This window comes from Podarcis tiliguerta (genome assembly GCF_965153285.1).
Source record: "Podarcis tiliguerta genome assembly, chromosome: 4".
Taxonomy (NCBI): Eukaryota; Metazoa; Chordata; class Lepidosauria; order Squamata; family Lacertidae; genus Podarcis; species Podarcis tiliguerta.
The window spans coordinates 1,485,319-1,505,430 of NC_139537.1; the positions used below are offsets into that span (position 1 = coordinate 1,485,319).

The 20,112-nt window shown below is 45.5% G+C and overlaps 1 protein-coding gene and 1 long non-coding RNA gene across 4 annotated transcripts in view; one reads left to right on the top strand and one right to left on the bottom strand.

Annotated features, from left to right (window-relative positions):
• LOC310675595 (uncharacterized protein) overlaps positions 1 to 20,112 on the top strand; it is a 34,806-nt gene that overhangs the window by 8,150 nt on the left and 6,544 nt on the right. The window contains exons 3-6 of one of the 3 annotated variants that reach the window (XM_083436510.1): positions 7,025 to 7,517; positions 7,711 to 7,792; positions 8,070 to 8,152; positions 9,860 to 9,986. In XM_083436510.1, coding sequence (XP_083292636.1) covers positions 7,116 to 7,517; positions 7,711 to 7,792; positions 8,070 to 8,152; positions 9,860 to 9,986 — 694 coding nt within the window. In that variant the 5' untranslated portion in view covers positions 7,025 to 7,115. The remainder of the gene's footprint in view (positions 1 to 7,024; positions 7,518 to 7,710; positions 7,793 to 8,069; positions 8,153 to 9,859; positions 9,987 to 20,112) is intronic. The other 2 variants (XM_083436509.1, XM_083436507.1) reach the window with 2 other exon arrangements.
• The window catches only part of LOC310675853, a 53,777-nt gene continuing 33,876 nt past the window's right edge, over positions 212 to 20,112 (bottom strand). Inside the window, exon 3 of the long non-coding RNA XR_014510245.1 lies at positions 212 to 410. This is a non-coding gene — a long non-coding RNA (uncharacterized lncRNA). The remainder of the gene's footprint in view (positions 411 to 20,112) is intronic.

Below are 20,112 nucleotides of genomic sequence, written 5' to 3' on the forward strand. Positions count from 1 at the left end.
GCGGACATGCCTTAGACCTGGTGTTCACCTCTATGGATGTTGGTGATCTGACACTAAGTAAAAGCGAAACTAAAGAAGTGCCATGGTCAGATCACTGCCTGGTGCAACTGGACTTCTCCGCGAACCTTCCCCTCTTCAGGGAGGTGGGACCGATTCAGATGGTCCGCCCCTTAATGGATCTGAATGGTTTCCAGAGAGTGGTAGGGGATGTTTCATCCCATATTGATGGCCTGTCAGCTGATTCCTGGTGGCCCGCTGAAATGTGGAGTTAACCAGTGCTATTGACTGTTTGGCTCCGAAGCGCCCTCTCCGATTGCATGGGGCCTGGACAGCCCCGTGGTTTTCCACGGATCAGAGAGCAATGAAACAATCGCTGAGACGGCTAGAGCACCGGTGGCGGATAACCCATTCTAAAGCTGATCAGACACGGGTTAGAGCTCAATGTCAAGCCTACCAAGTGGTGACAGTGACGACAAAGAAGACTTTCTTCACCGCCTCTATTACATCTGCAGAAAACAGCAGCAGGAGACCCTTTCAGGTGGTTCGCAATTTAGGAGAACCACCTGCTCCATTAGGGCCCAGTAGCCCAGTACAGGCTACATGATCTCCTGCAATGATTTTGCCAAGTTTTTTGCACACAAAGTCGCTCAGATTCGAGAAGACGTAGACTCCACCGTGGGAGCAGGGCGGGATAGTGCTAGAGTCTTGTCTAGTCAAGTTGTGTGGGATCAATTCCAATCTGTTATCCCCGAGGATGTGGACAGGCTGCTTGGACGAGTGAAACCAACCACTTGTCTCCTTGATCCTTGTCCATCCTGGCTTATAAAAGCTAGCTGGGAAGTGCTGGGCGATGGGCTTCGTGGGGTGGTGAATGCTTCCCTCCGTGTGGAAGCCTTCCCGGACCCTTCTTTAGATGCGGCCACGATGGCCAACTATCGCCCAGTCTCAAATCTTCCATTCTTGGGCAAGGTGATTGAGCGAGTGGTGGCTGAACAACTCCAGGCACGCCTGGAAGAAGCGGACCATTTGGATCCCTTCCAGACGGGATTCAGGCCTCACCATGGGACTTGAAACTGCCTTGTTGGCACTGGTTGATGATCTCTGGCAGGCTAGGGACAAAGGTGAAAGCTCTTTCCTAGTTCTGCTGGATCTCTCAGCGGCGTTTCCTACCATCGAACATAACATCGTTCTGGACCGTCTTGCAGTACTGGAAGCTGGGGGCACTGTCATACAGTGGTTCCGCTCCTTCCCCCTTGGCTGTGTTCAGCCTGGGAGTCATTTTGGACTCACAGCTGTCCATGGATGCACAGGTCAAATCTGTGTCCAGGGCAGCTTTTTACCAGCTCCATCTGGTATGCAGGCTGAGACCCTATCTGCCTGCGGACTGCCTCACCAGAGTGGTGCATGCTCTGCTTATCTCCCACTTCGACTACAGTAATGTACTCTATAATGGGATACCTTTGAAGTTCTACCCAGACACTGAGGTCCAGCACCGAGGGCCTTCTGGAGGTCACCTCTCTGCGAAAAGCTAAGTTACAGGGAACCAGCCAGAGGGCCTTCTCGGTAGTGGCGCCCTCCCTGTGGAACGCCCTCCCACCAGATGTCAAAGAGAACAACAACTACCAGACTTTTAGAAAACATTTGAAGGCAGCCCTGTTTAGGGAAGCTTTTAATGTTTGATGTGTTAGTATTTTAATATATTTTTTTGAAGCTGCCCAGAGTGGCTGGGGAAGCCGAGCCAGATGGGCGGGGTATAGGCAGCTCATCCTCTATTAACAGTCATAGCTGAGATAGGAAGACCATGTTGAGGGTCTGGAGAGAGTGTTCAGACAGGACTTAATCTGGAAGGAGAAGCTGTGGGAAGACTCTTCTTCTGGGGTCTCCTTCTATTCAGGAGGGGAGAGATTTTCTAGGAATAGGAGATTTCTCAGTCAGTAAAAAGGACTCAGATGATCCCCTGGGTCTGGCATACAAAGGAAAATACCTCGGGAGTGGGACTGCTAAGAGAGAGGGGAACCGAGCAAAAGTGGCCCCTTGCTCACGGACCAAAGTATGAAGCCATGAAGGAAGCTGGGCTGTCCTGTCATAACTAAGTGAGGGAATGAGAGAGAAGCAGCAGGAACAGAGTTAAGCCTTTTAGCATTTATTCTGGATTCCTGAAGTGTAATTGTAGTATGGATCCAAACTACAAGAAGATTCCACCTAAACATTAGGAAGAACTTCCTGACAGTAAGAGCTGTTCGACAGTGGAATTTGCTGCCAAGGAGTGTGGTGGAGTCTCCTTCTTTGGAGGTCTTTAAGCAGAGGCTTGACAACCGTATGTCAGGAGTGCTCTGATGGTGTTTCCTGCTTGGCAGGGGGTTGGACTCGATGGCCCTTTTGGTCCCTTCCAACTCTATGATTCTATGTAACAACTGATTTTGAGAGGAGGGAGTTTACCAGAAGCTGTACCTGTACAGTGGTACCTCGGGTTAAGTACTTAATTTGTTCTGGAGGTCTGTTCTTAACCTGAAACTGTTCTTAACCTGAAGCACCACTTTAGCGAAGGGGGCTGCCGGAGCACGATTTCTGTTCTCATCCTGAAGCAAAGTTCTTAACTCGAGGTACCATTTCTGGGGTAGCGGAGTCTGTAGCCTGAAGCGTATGTAACCTGAAGCGTTTGTAACGCAAGGTACCATTGTAGTACCTTGTTTAATCCTGTGACATTTAGCTGAAGTAATAAGTTAACGTCTACCTGACAGAGGCCTTCCAGAATCTGATTCAGAGCCAAATTTGGAGACATAGGTCACACAGACAATTTCAGAATGGCTGGGAGAAAGCAAAGATTGGTTGGGAGCTGTTTCAGAAGTAGATCGCCTGAAAATTGAGAACGGAGGCACCCAGGAGATGTTTTATTAACACTAGTAAGAAAAAGAGTGAAGGACGCAATCCTTCAGAACAGTTTTTGAAAAAAATCATGTGGTTGCCGGACAGAAAGTAGATATCTTTAGAGAGATTCCACTGAAATTGAGACTTAGAAGAACCAAATATAGATATTTAACAATAGCACTCAGGAGAGAAGACATTAGATATAAATGGGAATTCCCAGAGGGCATTTCCTTTACATACATGAAAAGCAGATACAGGCTAACATCAGAATTTCAGAGAGTCCTTTGACAAATACAGGAGAGACTTGGATTCCAACTGCTGAAAGGCACATACGGTGTTTTGTTAGAATGGGAGACGAAAGACGAAGAGGTGAAATCAGTTATGATTAAATGGGCACAAGATATAGGTCATAATATTATTGTGGAAGATTGGGAAGGGTTATGGAAAACTGATTTAAAATTTGCAGAGTGTTCCTTGCTGAAAGAAAATTATATGAAGATGATGTATAGATGCTATATGACACCAGTGCAGTTAGGAAGAATGAACAAAACTAGCTCAAATATGTTTTGGAAGTGTAAAGAAAGAGACGGGACTTTTTACCATATGTGGTAGGATTGTAATGAAATCAAATAGTTTTGGGAAATGATATATAATGAGTTGAAGAAAATGTTCAATTAACATTTGTTTAAAAACCTAGAATCATAGAATCATAGAATCATAGAGTTGGAAGAGACCACAAGGGTCATCGAGTCCAACCCCCTGCCAAGCATTCTTGTTAGGGATTGTATGAAAAGACCTGCCAAGGAAACTGAAAAATATCTTTATGTATGCGACAACGACGGCAAGAGTTTTAACGGCACAAGGATGGAAGATTGAGGAAATCCCGACTAAAGAACTATGGCAAGAGAAATTGATGGAAATCACAGAATTGCCAAAATTGGCACACAAACTACGTGACAAGGATAACTGTGATTTTAAAGATGAATGGGAACCCATTACAAAGTACTTATAGAAGCAACAAAATGAACTGGACTCCTTGGCGTGTTTTGAATAAACATTTACAAACTTTTTATTGATCTGTACAGTTTTGTAACATGCAGAAAATAACATATGTTGATAAACCAGAGAGAGGAGCTGAAGGAAGTCTGGGGGGGAGGGGAGGGGGGTCAGGATTTTTGGAGAGGGGAAAAATAAGGGGGGGTTAAGGATGATATGTATTTTTATAAAATGTTATGTTGAAATTACTAATAAAAATATTTTAAAATAACATTTTGAAAGTGTGTGTGTGTGTTTTTACAATCAAGCAATGTATACATTTTATGATAATTACAATACATCAGAACATCATATAACATAAGCAGGAGTTATAAAAAATAATAATAAAATAGTGCACTGTCTTTCAGGTTGTGTCTTCCTCGAGTTCCACACCTCTGCTGGGTGGAGAGGAAATGGTCTCTCCTCCTTCATCTCAGCTCCACAGCAGTTCTCTCAAAAAGACTCGGCACTCCAGAAGGCGGAGCTCAGAGCCCTTTATAACATAAAAATACAATCAAACAAGGAACTTATAGTTCTGGGGAAGTAGTAGCTTTTATTCAATTTATATACCACCCTTTATCAGGATATCCCAGGGCGGTGTACAACATCAAAAGCGCAATACAGAACAACAATGCTAAAGACATAATAAAAAGCATCCTGTGAGACAGCCTAGTAATGCAGCACTCCTTCTAAAACTTGAGGGGAGACTCACTCCTCACCTGCTTTTACTATGGGCCTGTGGTGATTCATCCAAGGGAGGCTCCTCTGCTGGCCCTCCGAAGATTCTGACATCGTCCACTCTTTCTCCTGTCACCCACAGCCATAGAATATGAAGAGAGTGGTCCTCCCAAACTCTGCCTATCCTCCAACATGTTGCAGAGGGAAATTGGGAAGTGCGACTTTTGGGGCCACGCTCCTGAATGAGTCACGTAAATCACGCGAGAGCAAAGACCCCCCAAAACTCCCATGATGCCTAGCTAACAGGCCCAGTGGTCAGGAATGATGGGAATTGTAGTCGCAAAACATCTGGAGGGCTGAGTTTGCCTATGCCTGCCATAGTCAATATGGCTGCCTTTCCCACTGGCTGAGATGCTTCTGTCCATTTCATCTGCTTAGCCAATCCAGATATTCAGGGCCAACAGGTCCCACCCCTGCCTGCAGCAATCTCAATGAGTGTTTGGTGGAGGGCAAGGGGAAACATGGGGCAGGGTCCAGGATGCTCAGATTACTGCCACCAGACCTCCCCTTTCATGATGTAACCGTGATGTATGAGTGATGTAGTTGGGGTCGTGTAACATGGGGATTAGCAGCTGATAAATGTTTGGGGGTTCTCGTGTTCTGGGCATCCATCTTGTTCCACCTGGTGTCAGGTGGGAGTCCTGTCACGACAGTCTTCAATAAAGACCAAGCCAACTGGTTGCTGTTTTGCTCTGGTATTCCTGGCTGGTGTCATTGTTTCCTCCTCAGATTTGTCCGTTCACAAAACATGCCCAAAGCCTTCAAAATCTGCACTTTCCTGCATTTTGCAGCTCAGCAATTTGTAGTCCCAGGAGAGGCAGGAACAGCGTGTCTTCCTGTTCCTCCCTCAGCTGAGACCTGGCTGGATGGAGACCTGAGAGACACCTCTCAATATCTGGAGGGCTGACCCATGGAAGAGGGAGCCAGCTTGTTTTCTCCTGCCCTAGAGGGGAGCACCCAGAATAAGGGACCCAGAGGACCAGAAAGCAGTTTCTGCTGCCTAAACAGCAGGAAGAACATTCTGACGGGAAGAGCAGCAGAATCCCTTGGGAGGTGGCGGACTCTCCTTCCTTGGAGGTTTTTAAGCAGAGGTTGGATTCCTGCCTTGCAAGGGGTTGGAATAGATGACCCTTAGGGCTCCCTCCCATTCTAGGATGAGGTTCCTTGCTTCCTGCAAACCCCTTTTCCCTGCAACCTCTTCCTCCAGTTTCTGGCCAAGGGAGGGAGCAGATCACAGACCAACCAAGAGCGTCCCCTCAAAATGAGCATCTCTGGGATTCTGCAACGCAGGAGAGAAAAGGCAGGGAGGACTGAGCAGGGTGGACTCGGCTTTGCAAGGGTTAAAGGGAACTGAGCTGCATTCCTAGAGAGGACAGGAAGTAAAGGGGGGGCCAGGTCCTCCAGAGGAAAAAATCCTCCCTCCCCTTCCTGCAAGCGGGCGAAGGGTTGATTTCTGCTATTGCAAAGGCTGCATTGTTCTCTTACAAGGGGATCTGGTGAGTCTCCTCTCTCCCCCCCCTCCGAGGGTGCCGTGGGGAGAAGGTTGGGGTCCCAGGGCTCATGGGGGGGGGAAGCCCCTGGGAGCAGGGGGTCCTGCCAGGGAGGGGCGAGGTCGCAGGAACTGTCTCCTTCCTTTAGATCTTTTTCTTGGGGGAGGGGGGAGGTAACCACCCCCCTTACAGAAGAAAAAATATTCAGAGCCCCCTGGGAAATCTAGCAGATAGAAGTCTAGCTTCTTTAAATAAGGCTATCAGTAGGACTTCTGTCGTGTGTGACACGGGTCAGCGTCATTGCACAACAGAGGAAACATGTATGAATGGTTGCTCCCAAACCTCTTCCTTCGTTTCCCTTCTTTCTTTCTGCTTCTACCGCCCCCTTATTGGCAGAGGAGGCCAGCCAAGCAGATCAAGCCAAGCTTCATGAGGAGCTGGGTATGTTTACATGGAAAAGAGAGGAGACAGAGAGGAGATAGGAGAGCCATGTCACCTGGGCGCAGGATTCCAACCAATGGCTTCAAGCTGCAAGAAAGGAGATTCAGATTCAACACACGTAGTCATTTTTCACGAGGCACCAATGACTCCCTTGTCAATCAGTTCTGACTTCACGCATTGACTGGAAGGAAGGAGCAACCAGGCTGAGTCCCCTCGCATTAATCTCTTCGCTTGCCTCCACATTTCCACAATCTCCCTTCTAGAGGCCTACATCATCTCCTCCTCCTCCTCCTCCTCCTCCTCCTCCTTTTTAGAAAGATAGCTCAGAGTCTGGGCTGTGGTGCAATCCTACCCTGGTTCCCAGCAAGACCCATCCATGCTTGCTCAGGGAACCTTTTTCTTCTCCTGATATTGTACAGCTTTTGTAACAGAACAATGTATTTGCTTTGTAGGATTTGCTAGAGCTTCTCATTCAGACAGACAGAACTTGGCAGAAGACCAAAAGGTTCCTTCCGATCTCTCAGAGGATTCCTGAGAGCACAAATGGATGAGCAAGACTCAGCTGGCCCTAGAGCAGGAAGAGGCCATGTCATCCAAACTGGGAGCAGTGGGGGATTCTGGGAAAACTCTGTGCAGAAGATCCTGGCTGAGGAGGACACCCTCCGCTCAGAGGTGCAGAGCCAGCAATTGAGGCAGTTCTGCTGCCAGGAGGCCAAAGGACCTCGAGAGGTTTGCAGCCAACTCTACCACCTTTGCCACCAGTGGCTGAAGCCAGAAAGGCACACGAAAGCTGAGATGCTGGACCTGGTGATCTTGGAGCAGTTCCTGGCTGTTCTTCCACCAGAGATGGAGAGCTGGGTGAGGGACTGTGGAGCAGAGACCAGTTCGCAGGCGGTGGCCCTGGCAGAAGGTTTTCTCCTGAGTCAGGCAGAGGACAGAAAGCAGGTGAGAGAGACTTTCCTCTGGATACTCCCAACGGGCTCCAAACAGGCCGGAGAACATCCCAAAATGGTCTGCTGGTGGCCCATCCTTTTTCTGGGAATGAGATCTAACACCCTTAAAGATTCTGTCTGTGTCGTTCTCTTTCCAATATTTCTCACCTTTCATTTACTGTTTTGAATCCTTGTTGTTCTTTCAGAAAAGGGATCATTTTGCAGAAATGGACCTGGATTCCTGTGAGGCAGAGAGGCCTTTGTTGGACACCAGAGAGAGGCCACTGGGTAAGGAGGAAGGTGGCTTTTCTCCATCTGGTCTCATTCATTCTGAAGGTTCTTTTCATCTTGGTTGTTTTTTTCTTTGAGGGGTGGGGGTTGGGAACAAGGGTTCAGAGGAGGGGAAACGTATTACTGCACACCTAACATGAAATGGGCCTAAATCTTGAACTGCATTGAGCAGGTAAGGCTTTCTCAAAGCCCATCTGTAGTTAGAGATGTCCTGTTTCCCCTGTGAGAGAAGCAGGCACTCCTAGCATTCTGCTTACCTTTTTTTCTTTTGCAGGTGAAAGAATGATGCTAGCAAGACCTCCTGATCCATCTTTTCATGGGGGCAGAAGGGATGCAGTGGCTGTGGAACCAGATCAGGTATGGGGAAGCTATCCTTGTTGGCTTTTTGCAGTATGGTAGCGCTGCAGAGAGCTTGCTGGGGAGACCATGCATTAAAAAGGGACTCAAAAATAACTTAAACAAGATTTTAATTACAAAAACAAAAACTCCTTTTACACTAAATACATTAACAAACAAACCAGACCCAACCACCAACCCATCCCCCAGGGTAATGGCAGAGCTAGGTGCTGCTCCTTATATACTACACCCAATTCCTGACACAGCTTAATCAATACAACTCAGCAGCACCTGCTATGTTTCCCAGCTGTAAAGCTGGATCTCGTTATTTTGCTCTGGCCCCTTAAAGATATACACATAGGGTGAAACAATGACGAACCTTTACATTTAAAGAAAAAATTCAACAATCCTGTGGGGACAGAGGCCGAGGGATGGAGCAATGTCATGGACTGGTTGGGCACAGAGGAATGGTGGGAGGAAGCAGCTGGGGAACCAGGAAGGGAAGACATCTCAGAACCCAAGGAGTGGAGGTGGAACAAGGATGAATGGTCAGAGGAAGAAGAGGGAGAAGCCTGGGAAGAGGAGGTGTCAGAAGCTGAAGGGGTAACAGGGCTTAGTGAGCTGGGAGACTCTGTGGCAGAATGCAGTCCACAATCAGAGGCAGAAGATGAAGGAGGCGAGTGGGAGGAGGGAGTTGAGAGGCAGAGGTGAGTCAGGAGAAGGAGGAGCCACTGGGGGCTCCCTCTCCTTCTGCCAGAAGCCACCCTCCCTGCTTGTCTCTTAGAGCCAGGAGACGTCTGACAATGGAGGAGCAAAGGCAGGCTGCACACTGGCGCATTGTTGGATCGCTTGCCAGAAACCCCAGAGAGGAGGGGACTTGGAAAGCTGTGGGGAGCCGGGGGTTTTCACTCTCAGCAACTGCTTTTGTGCAGGAAGAGGCTCAGGGAATGAGCTGTTGTTCTCATGAGGCCCAAAACTCAGCCAAGTCTGTGAACATCGTGCTCTTGCTAATAAAGAGTAAACTCCAGCTGTGAACTGTGGGATTTCCTGCCCATATAACTCTGTGACGCCAGCCTTCTGAATGTTGCCAGTAGGATTCATCTGTAGTTGCTGCTTTCATGTAATCCTAGAGTTGAAAGGGACCCAAAGGGTCATCAAGTCCAACCCCCTGCATTGCAGGAATCTCAGCTAGATAATCCAAGACAGATGGCCATCCAAACTAGGCTTCTTGTATTTCTATATTCATCAGTGAATGCTAAAATAGGCTTCTAAGCAGCGGACAGATGAGTACAAATAGTGGCCAGGATTCACCTAGCCAGCCCCATCTGCTGCAAAATGGGGCCTGCCCCCCACTCCTCCCCCTCTCCATGCCCCCATGAACCCCTTGAATTTGGCTCTAGGGCATTGGGAGGGAACCTCCCCAGAACAACTCACAAGGAGAGGAGAAAGTGGATCCTTCCATCGGGGAAACTGGAATGCTTGCGTAGGCAGAATAACGTAAACATAAGCTGGAGTACCACCTATTTGCAAAAAGACGAATACCCACAGTTAAAATGAAGAATAAAAGAATTCAACTAAAGCGTTAAAATAGGTGCCCATAATTAAAATGTGCAGCAAAGCAATCCTATTGAAATAACACAACAATTAACAGGAAGGAAACAACAGAGCATTGTGTAGCAGATCATATTTCTGCTGTCTCAGAGGAGGACATTTCCCTTTTTCTTTTAGGGTCCAGTGTGCTTTGAAGATGTCGCTGTTTGTTTCACGGACGAGGAGTGGGCGTTGCTGGATCCTTACCAGAGAGCTCTGCATAAGGACGTCATGGAGGAGAATCGTGGGATCGTGGCCTCTCTTGGTAAGGCTCCCTGTGGGATCGTCCTATCTGCCAGGAAATTCGAAAAATACCTCTATGTGACAAACCTCATATATTTTCACAGCGCCCCCTACAACACCTGGGAACCAAACACCGCCACAAGAAATAGTAAATTACAGCTTTTTCCCTGACCATCTGGCTTTTTCCCTGACCATCTGGTTGGGTTGCCCCAGCCAATCTGGGAAGCTTCCAAAACATATACAGTTGTACCTTTGGATGCGAATGGGATCTGTTCCGGAGGTCCGGCCAGATCCCGAGGTTTTCGCAACCCGAGGATCACTGCACATGGATTTGCCGCTTTCATAAGCTGATATTTACGTAACCAGAGGGTTACGTAACCCGAGGTGCTACTCTATAAACATGAAACAGTAATAATAACAACAATCTAATCCAATGGAAAAAGTACAAAATTTTTTAAATGAGTAACTTACTTCAAACAAAGCAACATTCAACCAACGATTAGAATCCAATAATAAATACATTGAATCATAGAATCATAGAATCATAGAGTTGGAAGAGACCACAAGGGTCATCGAGTCCAACCCCCTGCCAAGCAGGAAACCCCATCAGAGCACTCCTGACATATGGTTGTCAAGCCTCTGCTTAAAGACCTCCAAAGAAGGAGACTCCACCACACTCCTTGGCAGCAAATTCCACTGTCGAACAGCTCTTACTGTCAGGAAGTTCTTCCTAATTGGTTTATTACAAATAACAAAGCTAATGAACACTGCCTTCTCTACAACAAATTTAATGAGCATTATTCCATAACTGGGGGCTCCATTTGTTCCTGAGGCTCTAATCCCTTTTTCTCTCCATTGCAGATTGTGACGAATTGGAAATCAAGAACAAAGGTGACCACAACACAATCTGCAGAGTGGAGAAGTCACGTAAAAATTTGGAATGTGGAAGGAGCTGCAGTCAGAGCTCCCATTCCAGTTCCCATCAACAAAATCTCATTGGAAAGAAACCCTATCAGTGCATTGAATGTGGAAAGATATTCAGTAACAGCCACAATCTCACTTCCCATCAAAGAATTCACACAGGGGAGAAACCCTATCAGTGTGTGGAATGTGGAAAGAGCTTCAGCATGAGCTGTAATCTCACATCCCATCAAAGAATTCATACAGGGGAGAAACCCTATCAGTGTGCGGAATGTGGAAAGAGCTTCAGTCAGAGCTCCCATCTCACTTCCCATCACAGAATTCATACAGGGGAGAAACCCTATCAGTGTGTGGAATGTGGAAAGAGCTTCAGTCAGAGCTGTAATCTTACTTCCCATCAAAGAATTCATACAGGGGAGAAACCCTATCAGTGCGTGGAATGTGGAAAGAGCTTCAGTAGCAGCTTCGATCTCACTAAACATCAAAGAATTCATACAGGGGAGAAACCCTATCAGTGCGTGGAATGTGGAAAGAGCTTCGGTATAAGCTCCGAACTCACTAAACATCAAAGAATTCATACAGGGGAGAAACCCTATCAGTGCATGGAATGTGGAAAGTGTTTCGGTCATAGCCACAGCCTCACTTCCCATCAAAGAATTCATACAGGGGAGAAACCCTATCAGTGTGTGGAATGTGGAAAGAGCTTTAGTAAGAGCTGTAATCTCACTTCACATCAAAGAATTCATAAAGGAGAGAAACCCTATCAGTGCGTGGAATGTGGAAAGAGTTTCATCCAGAGATCTCATCTTAATACCCATCAAAGTATTCATAAAGGGGAGAAACAATATAAATGCTTTGAATGTGGAAAGAGCTTTAGTAAGAGCTGTAATCTCACTTCCCATCAAGGAATTCATACAGGAGAGAATCATGGAATTGTAGAATTGTGGAGCTGGAAGTGAACCTTGGTGCAACCTATTCCACCCCATGTGATGCAGGCATAGCAAGTGAAGCATCCATGACAGATGACCATCCAACTTCACTTGAAAACCTCAAAGGATGGAAATTCCAGCACTCCTAGGGGAGTCCTATCCTCTAACAGCTCTTGCTGTCAAAAAGTTCTTCCGCATGTTTAGTCAGTCTTTTTTTAAAAAAAACAAAACTTGAAGCCATTGGTTTGTGTCCTACCCTGTGGAGTAGGAAAAAACGAGCTAAAAACGACACAAGAAAAATATTTCCTTCCCCAGAATTTAAATAATTAAAAAAGAATCAGAAAGCATTCCTTGACTTCCTATCCTCTCTTTCCATGGTTCCTTTTAAGCCCGATTTGTTTATTCTGATGCTCTGGAATTCCTCTCAAACGTAGTGTTGTGTCGCTTTGTTTTAATTCCAGAAGTGCAATATTATTGATTATATCCTCCTGAATTTTTCTTACTGTAGCTAGCTCTGTTTTCATTCTATCTTGATCCCTTTTTATCTCTCAGTTCTCTTCTTTCTTTCTCTTAACTGTCTCCTCCAAAGCTTGGTCTGGTTTTTCCAGACCATTAGTTTTCCTGGATAGTGTTTTGATTTCTGTTGTCAATTTGCCCATCTTTTTGGTGTTATTTTGTAAATCTTTTCCTAATTCCACCAGGATCTCTGCTATATTGGCATCTCCTTAGGTAGTCCCCCTTTTAGTTTGGCTGGTTTCTTTTGTGCCCCCTGTTTTTTCTGTTAGATTCCCCCCCCCCTAATTTTTATTTTTATTAGTTTCAATTCATTATACAACATCAAACATTAAAACAACAAAGACAAACAAAACACCAAAAAAAAGAAACAAACAAAGAAAGAAAAACATTACATAACATAAAACACCAACAAATTAAACTTACAGTAACAAATAACTAACTCACACAACAATAATTGACTTCCCTTCATCTCGGTTTCGGAATGTGTTACAAAAGATTTTTTATCTGCAGTTTCATTTTCTTAAAACTCTTTACGTCGCAAGCGTTATATTGAGCTTACTGTGATTTTTAGATTTTTTACATCTGTTTCAATGTATGTCATAAATTTATTCCATTCATTATTAAACTTTGTACCTTTTTGGTTTCTTATTTTCTGTGTCATTTTTGCCAATTCTATATATACATTACATCTTTTATCTCTTCATCTTTGGTGTCCCATTCAAGCAACTGTCTGTACATTTTTGATAGGAGTTTTGATTTATTTTCTAATATTTCTATCTGGAATCTAGATTTCCCCCCCCCCCCCGTTCATCCCATTCTTTTTATCTTCAGTCCACATGGCATTGATTTGATGAAATTGGATCCAACCTGTCAGTTTGTTCTTTATCTCTTCATATGGCCTAATCTTCCATCCATTTTCTGTTTTTACTAACAAATCTTCATAAGTCCATCTTTCTCCTTCAATATTTATTTATTTTTATTGTTAAAATGTCAATTGGTGATAACCACCAAGGGGTATTTTTTTTCAATAATTTCCCCCCGTCTCCCATAGTTCCAACAGTGGCCCTCTAATAATATGATTAGAAAATCCTTTGTGGGCCTTTACCTTATTATGTCACAAATAAGCGTGCCAACCAAATCTTATATTGAAGCCTTCTAAATCTAACAGATCTGTGTTTTTAATGACAATCCAATCTTTAACCCAACAAAGACACGAGGCTTCATAATATAACTTCAAATTTGGAACCGCAAATCCTCCCCTATCTCTTTGATCTGTGAGTAATTTGAATCTAATTCTTGGCCTTTTTCCTTGCCAAATGAATTTAGAGAGTACCTTCTGCCAATCTTTAAATACTGAGGTTCCCCTGATTATCGGTATATTATGAAATAAGAACAGCAATTTTGGCAATAAACTCATCTTAATTGCTGCCATTCTTCCCGACCAAGAGAGTTTTATTCTGTTCCAGGTATCCAGGTCCTTCCTTATTTCTTTCCATGTGTTTGTGTAGTTGTCTTCCATTAAGTTTATATTCTTCATCGTAAGCCAAATTCCGAGGTATTTTACTTTTTTAGTTACTTTGATCCCAGTCTGTAATTCAAGATGGTTTTTAACCTCTTCCATCATATTTTTAGTCATTATTTTAGTTTTTGTTCTATTTAGTTTAAAGCCGGATAGCTTTCCAAATTCTTCTAGCAGATCTAACACTTTACCGACACTATTTTTTGGATCTTCCAGTGACAACATAAGATCATCGGCATATGCTTTCAACTTATATTCTTTCACTCCAATTCTTATTCCGCGTATCTCTGAAGTTTTCCTTTTCTTATTTGTAATTATTTCTAACACCATAATAAATAAAAGCAGTGACAGAGGGCACCCCTGTCTTGTACCCTTCAAAATTTCAAAGGATTCTGATAAGTTGTTATTAATAATTAATTTAGCACTTTGTTGTGAATAAATTGCTTTTATTCCTTCCAGGAATGTGCCCTCTGTCCCTGCCATTTCCAAACATTTTATTAGAAAATGCCAGGATATGTTGTCAAACGCCTTTTCAGCATCAATGAACATTGATACCGCGGGAATTTCATTTTTACATTCTAGGTATTCAATATGGTTTATTACATGTCTTATGTTGTCTTTTATTTGCCTATTAGATTCCCCCCCCCCCAATTAAATAATTTTTATTTGTCATTCCGAATGTCTCCACTGGGTGTCTCTCCCACTGTTGTCTTGGGGTATATTATTTTAGTTTCTTTCTCCTATAGTAACCTATGTTATCCATCATTTGAAAACCACAATATTGTTCTCCCTTTGCTCTTCTTTCCATGTTGAGGGTCTGGAGAGAGTATTCAGATGAGAGTTAATCTGGAGGGAGAAGCTGTGGGAAAACTCTCTTCTTCTTCTGGGGTCTCCTTCCAGTTGGGAGGGGTGAGATTTTCTAGGAAAAGGAGATTCTCAAGTCAATAAAGAGGACTCAGAGGATCCTCTGGGTCTGGCAAAAAGAGGAAAATGCCTCAGGAGTGGGACTGCTAAGAGAGAGGTGAAACGAGGAAAAATAGCCTCTCGCTCACGAACCAAAGTATTAAGCTGTGAAGGAAGCTGGGCTGTGTCAAAAGTATTTCACGGAAACACCTGTCATAACTAAGGAAGGGAATGAGAGAGAAGCAACAGAAACAGGGTTAAGCCTTTTAGTATTTACAGTGGTGCCTCGCAAGACGAAAAGAATCCGTTCCGCGGGTCTTTTTGTCTTGCGGTTTTTTCGTCTTGCGAAGCAAGCCCATTGACGGAGTAGCGCTATTAGCGCTATTGACATTTTAAGGGCTAAAAACGGCTTTTTAAGGCTTGGGGGATTAGCGGTTTTGCTGCTAAAATGCTTTTAGCAGCTTAGCGATACAGAATAAGGGGTTTTGGAGCGAAACCCCCCCCCCCCGAAAATTTTCGTCAATTTTCGTCTTGCGAAGCAAGCCCATAGGGAAATTCGTCTTGCGAAGCGCCTCTGCAGACGGAAAACCCTTTCGTCTTGCGGGTTTTCCGTCTTGCGAGGCATTCGTCTTGCGGGGCACCACTGTATTCTGGATACCTGAAGTGTAACAACTGATTTTGAGAGGAGGGAGTTTAAGAGAAGCTGTGCCTGTAGTGCCTTGTTTAATCCTGTGACATTTAGCTTAAGTAATAAGTTAACATCTACTTGAAAAAAGACATCTCCTGACCTAACTTTCTTTCACTATCCTCTTTTTTAAAAAAACAACACTTTCCTTGTCTAATAATCTCCTGCCTGAGACTCCCTGGATCGCAGTTTCCCTCACACAAGACTCCCCACAAAATAGCCAGTGGGAAATCGTAGACATTTGTTCATTTGGTGTACCCTGAGGCGGGTCCCCTATATTTAATTTGGGATGATTAGCGGAGAGACTCTACTGCACAGGGGACACTGGACTGACTAGCAGGACATGTGAAAAGGGTCTAGGGGACTTGGTGGACCCCAATCTCCACCTGAGTCCACCATGTGATGCAGCAGGAAAAAGAGGCAAATGTTCATTTCTGCTGCTCCCACAGAAGTCCACCATGTCCAGAGGAAGGGGAGTCCGAGTCCTGCTCTCTTCTGCCTTGGTCAGAATCCACACCTGGAATCCTGTGCAAAATTCTGGCTGCCTTGATTCAAGCATCCAAAATTTGGTTTGCCTAGGGAATTCCAGGAGGTGGGGGAATCATTTGTACTTTTCCATTCATCTGCTTGCACAGGTTTAGTTTTATTTGGAGACGGTCACTCTCATTAATTCCACATTTTCCTTGTGTTTCAAAGAAGCGCTTCAGTTAAAGAAGTTGTAAATTCAAACACTGAAAACAGGTAGAGAAAATCAGGACTCCACTGCACCATCTGGTGGCACAATGGTATATTGCACATAGAATGCATATCACTTGCTTTTTCTTTGCCCATCTAATGATGATGATGATGATAATAATAATAATAATAATAATAATTTATTATTCATACCTCACCCATCTGGTTGGGTTTCCCCAGCCACTCTGGGCAGATCCCAATTGAGTGTTAATACAATACAGCTTTAAATATTAAAACTATTAAAACTATTCTTAAACTATTAAAAATAACTATGTGCGCAAAGAAGGGCTTTCTCTCCTCCCCCCCCCCCCCCGTCCTGAATCTTCCATCATTCAACTTCATTAGATGCCTGCGACTTCTCTGCCCACGTTCTCCAGGCCAGGCACAATTTCACAAACTTCCATCATGTTTACTCTTCCTCATTGCTCTAAACCAGCCTTTCTCAACCTGTGGGTCCCCAGATGTTGTTGGACTACAACTCCCATCACCCCTAGCTAGCAAGGCCAGAGCTCAGGGATGATGGGAGTTTTAGTCCAACAACATCTAGGGACCCACAGGTTGAGAACCGCTGCCTAAACTAAGAAGTCCCAAACCCTCCTGCAACCTTACCAAATATGGGAAGTCATTTCCGCGTCTCTCGGATCATTTTCTTCACCCCTTTCCGTACCTTTTCCAACTTTGCAACCTCGTTTTCAAGGGGAGGCGTCCGGATATGTACGCCCTACGGCATTGCAAAGTAAATTCATAAAATGGCATTACAGTAGCGTCCCCTTTATTTCCAACCCCTTTCCTAATTAATCCTGGCATGGGCTGCGGAGCTCATACCTTTGATCCAGTCTCTCTGTTTGGATAAGAAACAGATGAGAAGTGCACTTACGTCAAGTGCAGAACCCAAAGAAAAACAATATAAACTCTACCGGTTCCTTGGTGCAGATGGCCTACTGAGTTGACCCAGGAAAGCTCTGGGTGGGGCTGGGCTTTTCCTGTTCTTCATAGCTTCTCTGCTTACACAGAGGAGACTGGACAGCTGGCAGACAGTCTTCATGAGTCCAATTCTGGCCTGCAGTGTCCAAGGGAAGTCATAGTACCGATCTATTCTGTCCTGGTCAAACCCCACCTAGAGTCCTGGGTCCTATTCTGGGCACCCCAGTTGAAGAAGGGGTGCTGTGGGACAAGCTGAGGGTGCTTAGCCTGGGAAGGAGGAGACTGAGACAGGATCTGAGGGTCATCTTCAAATCTCTCTAGAGCTGCCCCATGGAAGATGGAGCAAGCTTGTTTTCTCCAGTGTGGTGTAGTGGTTAAGTGTGGTAGACTCGTAATCTGGGGAACCAGTTTCTTGTCTCCGCTCCTCCACCTGCAGCTGCTGGGTGACCTTGGGCTAGTCACACTTCTCTGAAGTCTCTCTGCCCCACTCACCTCACTGAGTGTTTGTTGTGGGGGAGGAAGGGAAAGGAGAATCTTAGCAGCTTTGAGACCCCTACGAGTAGCGATAAAGCGGGATATCAAATCCAAACTCTTCTTCTTCTTCTTGCCCTGGAAGGAAATTAATAAAATAGCGCACTGTCTTTCAGGTTGTGTCTTCCTGGAGTTGCACAACTCTGCTGGGTGGAGAGGAAATGGTCTCTCCTCCTTCATCTCAGCTCCACAGCAGTTCTCTCAAAAAGACTTGGCACTCCAGAAGGCGGAACTCAGAGCCCTTTATAACATAAAAACATCATCAAACAAGGAACTTATAGTGCTGGAGAAATAGTAGTTTTTATTCAATTTATATACCACCCTTTATCAGGATATCCCAGGGCGGTGTACAACATTAAAAGCGCAATACAGAACAACAATGATAAAGACATAATAAAAAGCATCCTGTGAGACAGCCTAGTAATGCAGCACTCCTTCTAAAACTTGAGGGGAGACTCACTCCTCACCTGCTTTTACGACCACTATGGGGCTGTGGTGATTCATCCAAGGGGGGCTCCTCTGCTGGCCCTCCGAAGATTCTGACATCGTCCACTCTTTCTCCTGTCACCCACAGCCATAGAATATGAAGAGAGTGGTCCTCCCGAACTCTGCCTATCCTCCAACATGTTGCAGAGGGAAATTGGGACCTGCGACTTTTGGGGCCACGCTCCTGAATGAGTCACGTAACTCCCGCGAGAGCAAGGACCTCCCCCAAAATGGGCGTCTTTTGAGACCACAGTTTCATGGGAGCCAAAACAGGACATCCTGGGAGCCAATCAGAAGCTCCAGAGAAGCGGACACGGAGCAATGGATCCAAACTACAAGAAAGAAGATTCCACCTAAACATTAGGAAGAACTTCCTGACAGTAAGAGCTGTTCGACAGTGGAATTTGCTGCCAAGGAGCGTGGTGGAGTCTCCTTCTTTGGAGGTCTTTAAGCAGAGGCTTGACAACCATATGTCAGGAGTGCTCTGATGGTGTTTCCTGCTTGGCAGGGGGTTGGACTCGATGGCCCTTGTGGTCTCTTCCAACTCTATGATTCTAAGCCAGGGTGGCTTCTGGAATTGCAGGACGCCCCACTCAAAGCAGGACAGTTGACAGGTATGTGAATACCACCAAAGATGGAGAGTCCACAACCCATAGTGCAGGCATCCCCAAACTTGGCCCTCCAGATGTTTTGGGACTACAACTCCCATTATCCCTAGCTAACAGGACCAGTGGTCAGCGATGATGGGAATTGTAGTCGCAAGACATCTGGAGGGCCGAGTTTGCCTATGCCTGCCATAGTCAATATGGCTGCCTTTCCCACTGGCTGAGATCCTTCTGTCCATTTCATCTGCTTAGCCAATCCAGATATTCACGCCCAACAGGTCCCACCCCTGCCTCCAGCAATCTCTTTTGCTACACTCAATGGGTGTTTGGTGGAGGGCAAGGGGAAACATGGGGCAGGGTCCAGGATGCTCAGATTACTGCCACCAGACCTCCCCTTTCATGATGTAACCGTGATGTATGAGTGATGTAGTTGGGGTCGTGTAACATGGGGATTAGCAGCTGATAAATGTTTGGGGGCTCTCTTGTTCTGGGCATCCATCTTGTTCCACCTGGTGTCAGGTGGGAGTCCTGTCGCGACAGTCTTCAATAAAGACCAAGCCAACTGGCTGCTGTTTTGCTCTGGTATTCCTGGCTGGTGTCCTTGTTTTTTGTCCAAGGGAGCCCTCAGATTTCTCCATTAACAAAACGTACCCAAAGCCTTCAAAATGTGCACTTTCCTGCATTTTGCAGCTCAGCAATTTGTAGTCCCAGGAGAGGCAGGAACAGCGTGTCTTAGAATCATAGAATCATAGAGTTGGAAGAGATCACAAGGGCCATCGAGTCCAACCCCCTGCCAAGCAGGAAACACCATCAGAGCACTCCTGACATATGGTTGTCAAGCCTCTGCTTAAAGACCTCCAAAGAAGGAGACTCCACCACACTCCTTGGCAGCAAATTCCACTGTCGAACAGCTCTTACTGTCAGGAAGTTCTTCCTAATGTTTAGGTGGAATCTTCTTTCTTGTAGTTTGGATCCATTGCTCCGTGTCCGCTTCTCTGGAGCAGCAGAAAACAACCTTTCTCCGTCCTCCATGTGACATCCCTTCATATATTTGAACATGGCTATCATATCACCCCTTAACCTCCTCTTCTCCAGGCTAAACATGCCCAGCTCCCTTAGCCGTTCCTCATAAGGCATCCTTTCCAGGCCTTTGACCATTTTGGTTGCCCTCCTCTGGACACATTCCAGTTTGTCAGTGTCCTTCTTGAACTGTGGTGCCCTGTGGTGTCCTGTTCCTCCCTCAGCTGAGACCTGGCTGGATGGAGACCTGAGAGACACCTCTCAATATCTGGAGGGCTGACCCATGGAAGAGGGAGCCAGCATGTTTTCTCCTGCCCTAGAGGGGAGCACCCAGAATAAGGGACCCAGAGGACCAGAAAGCAGTTTCTGCTGCC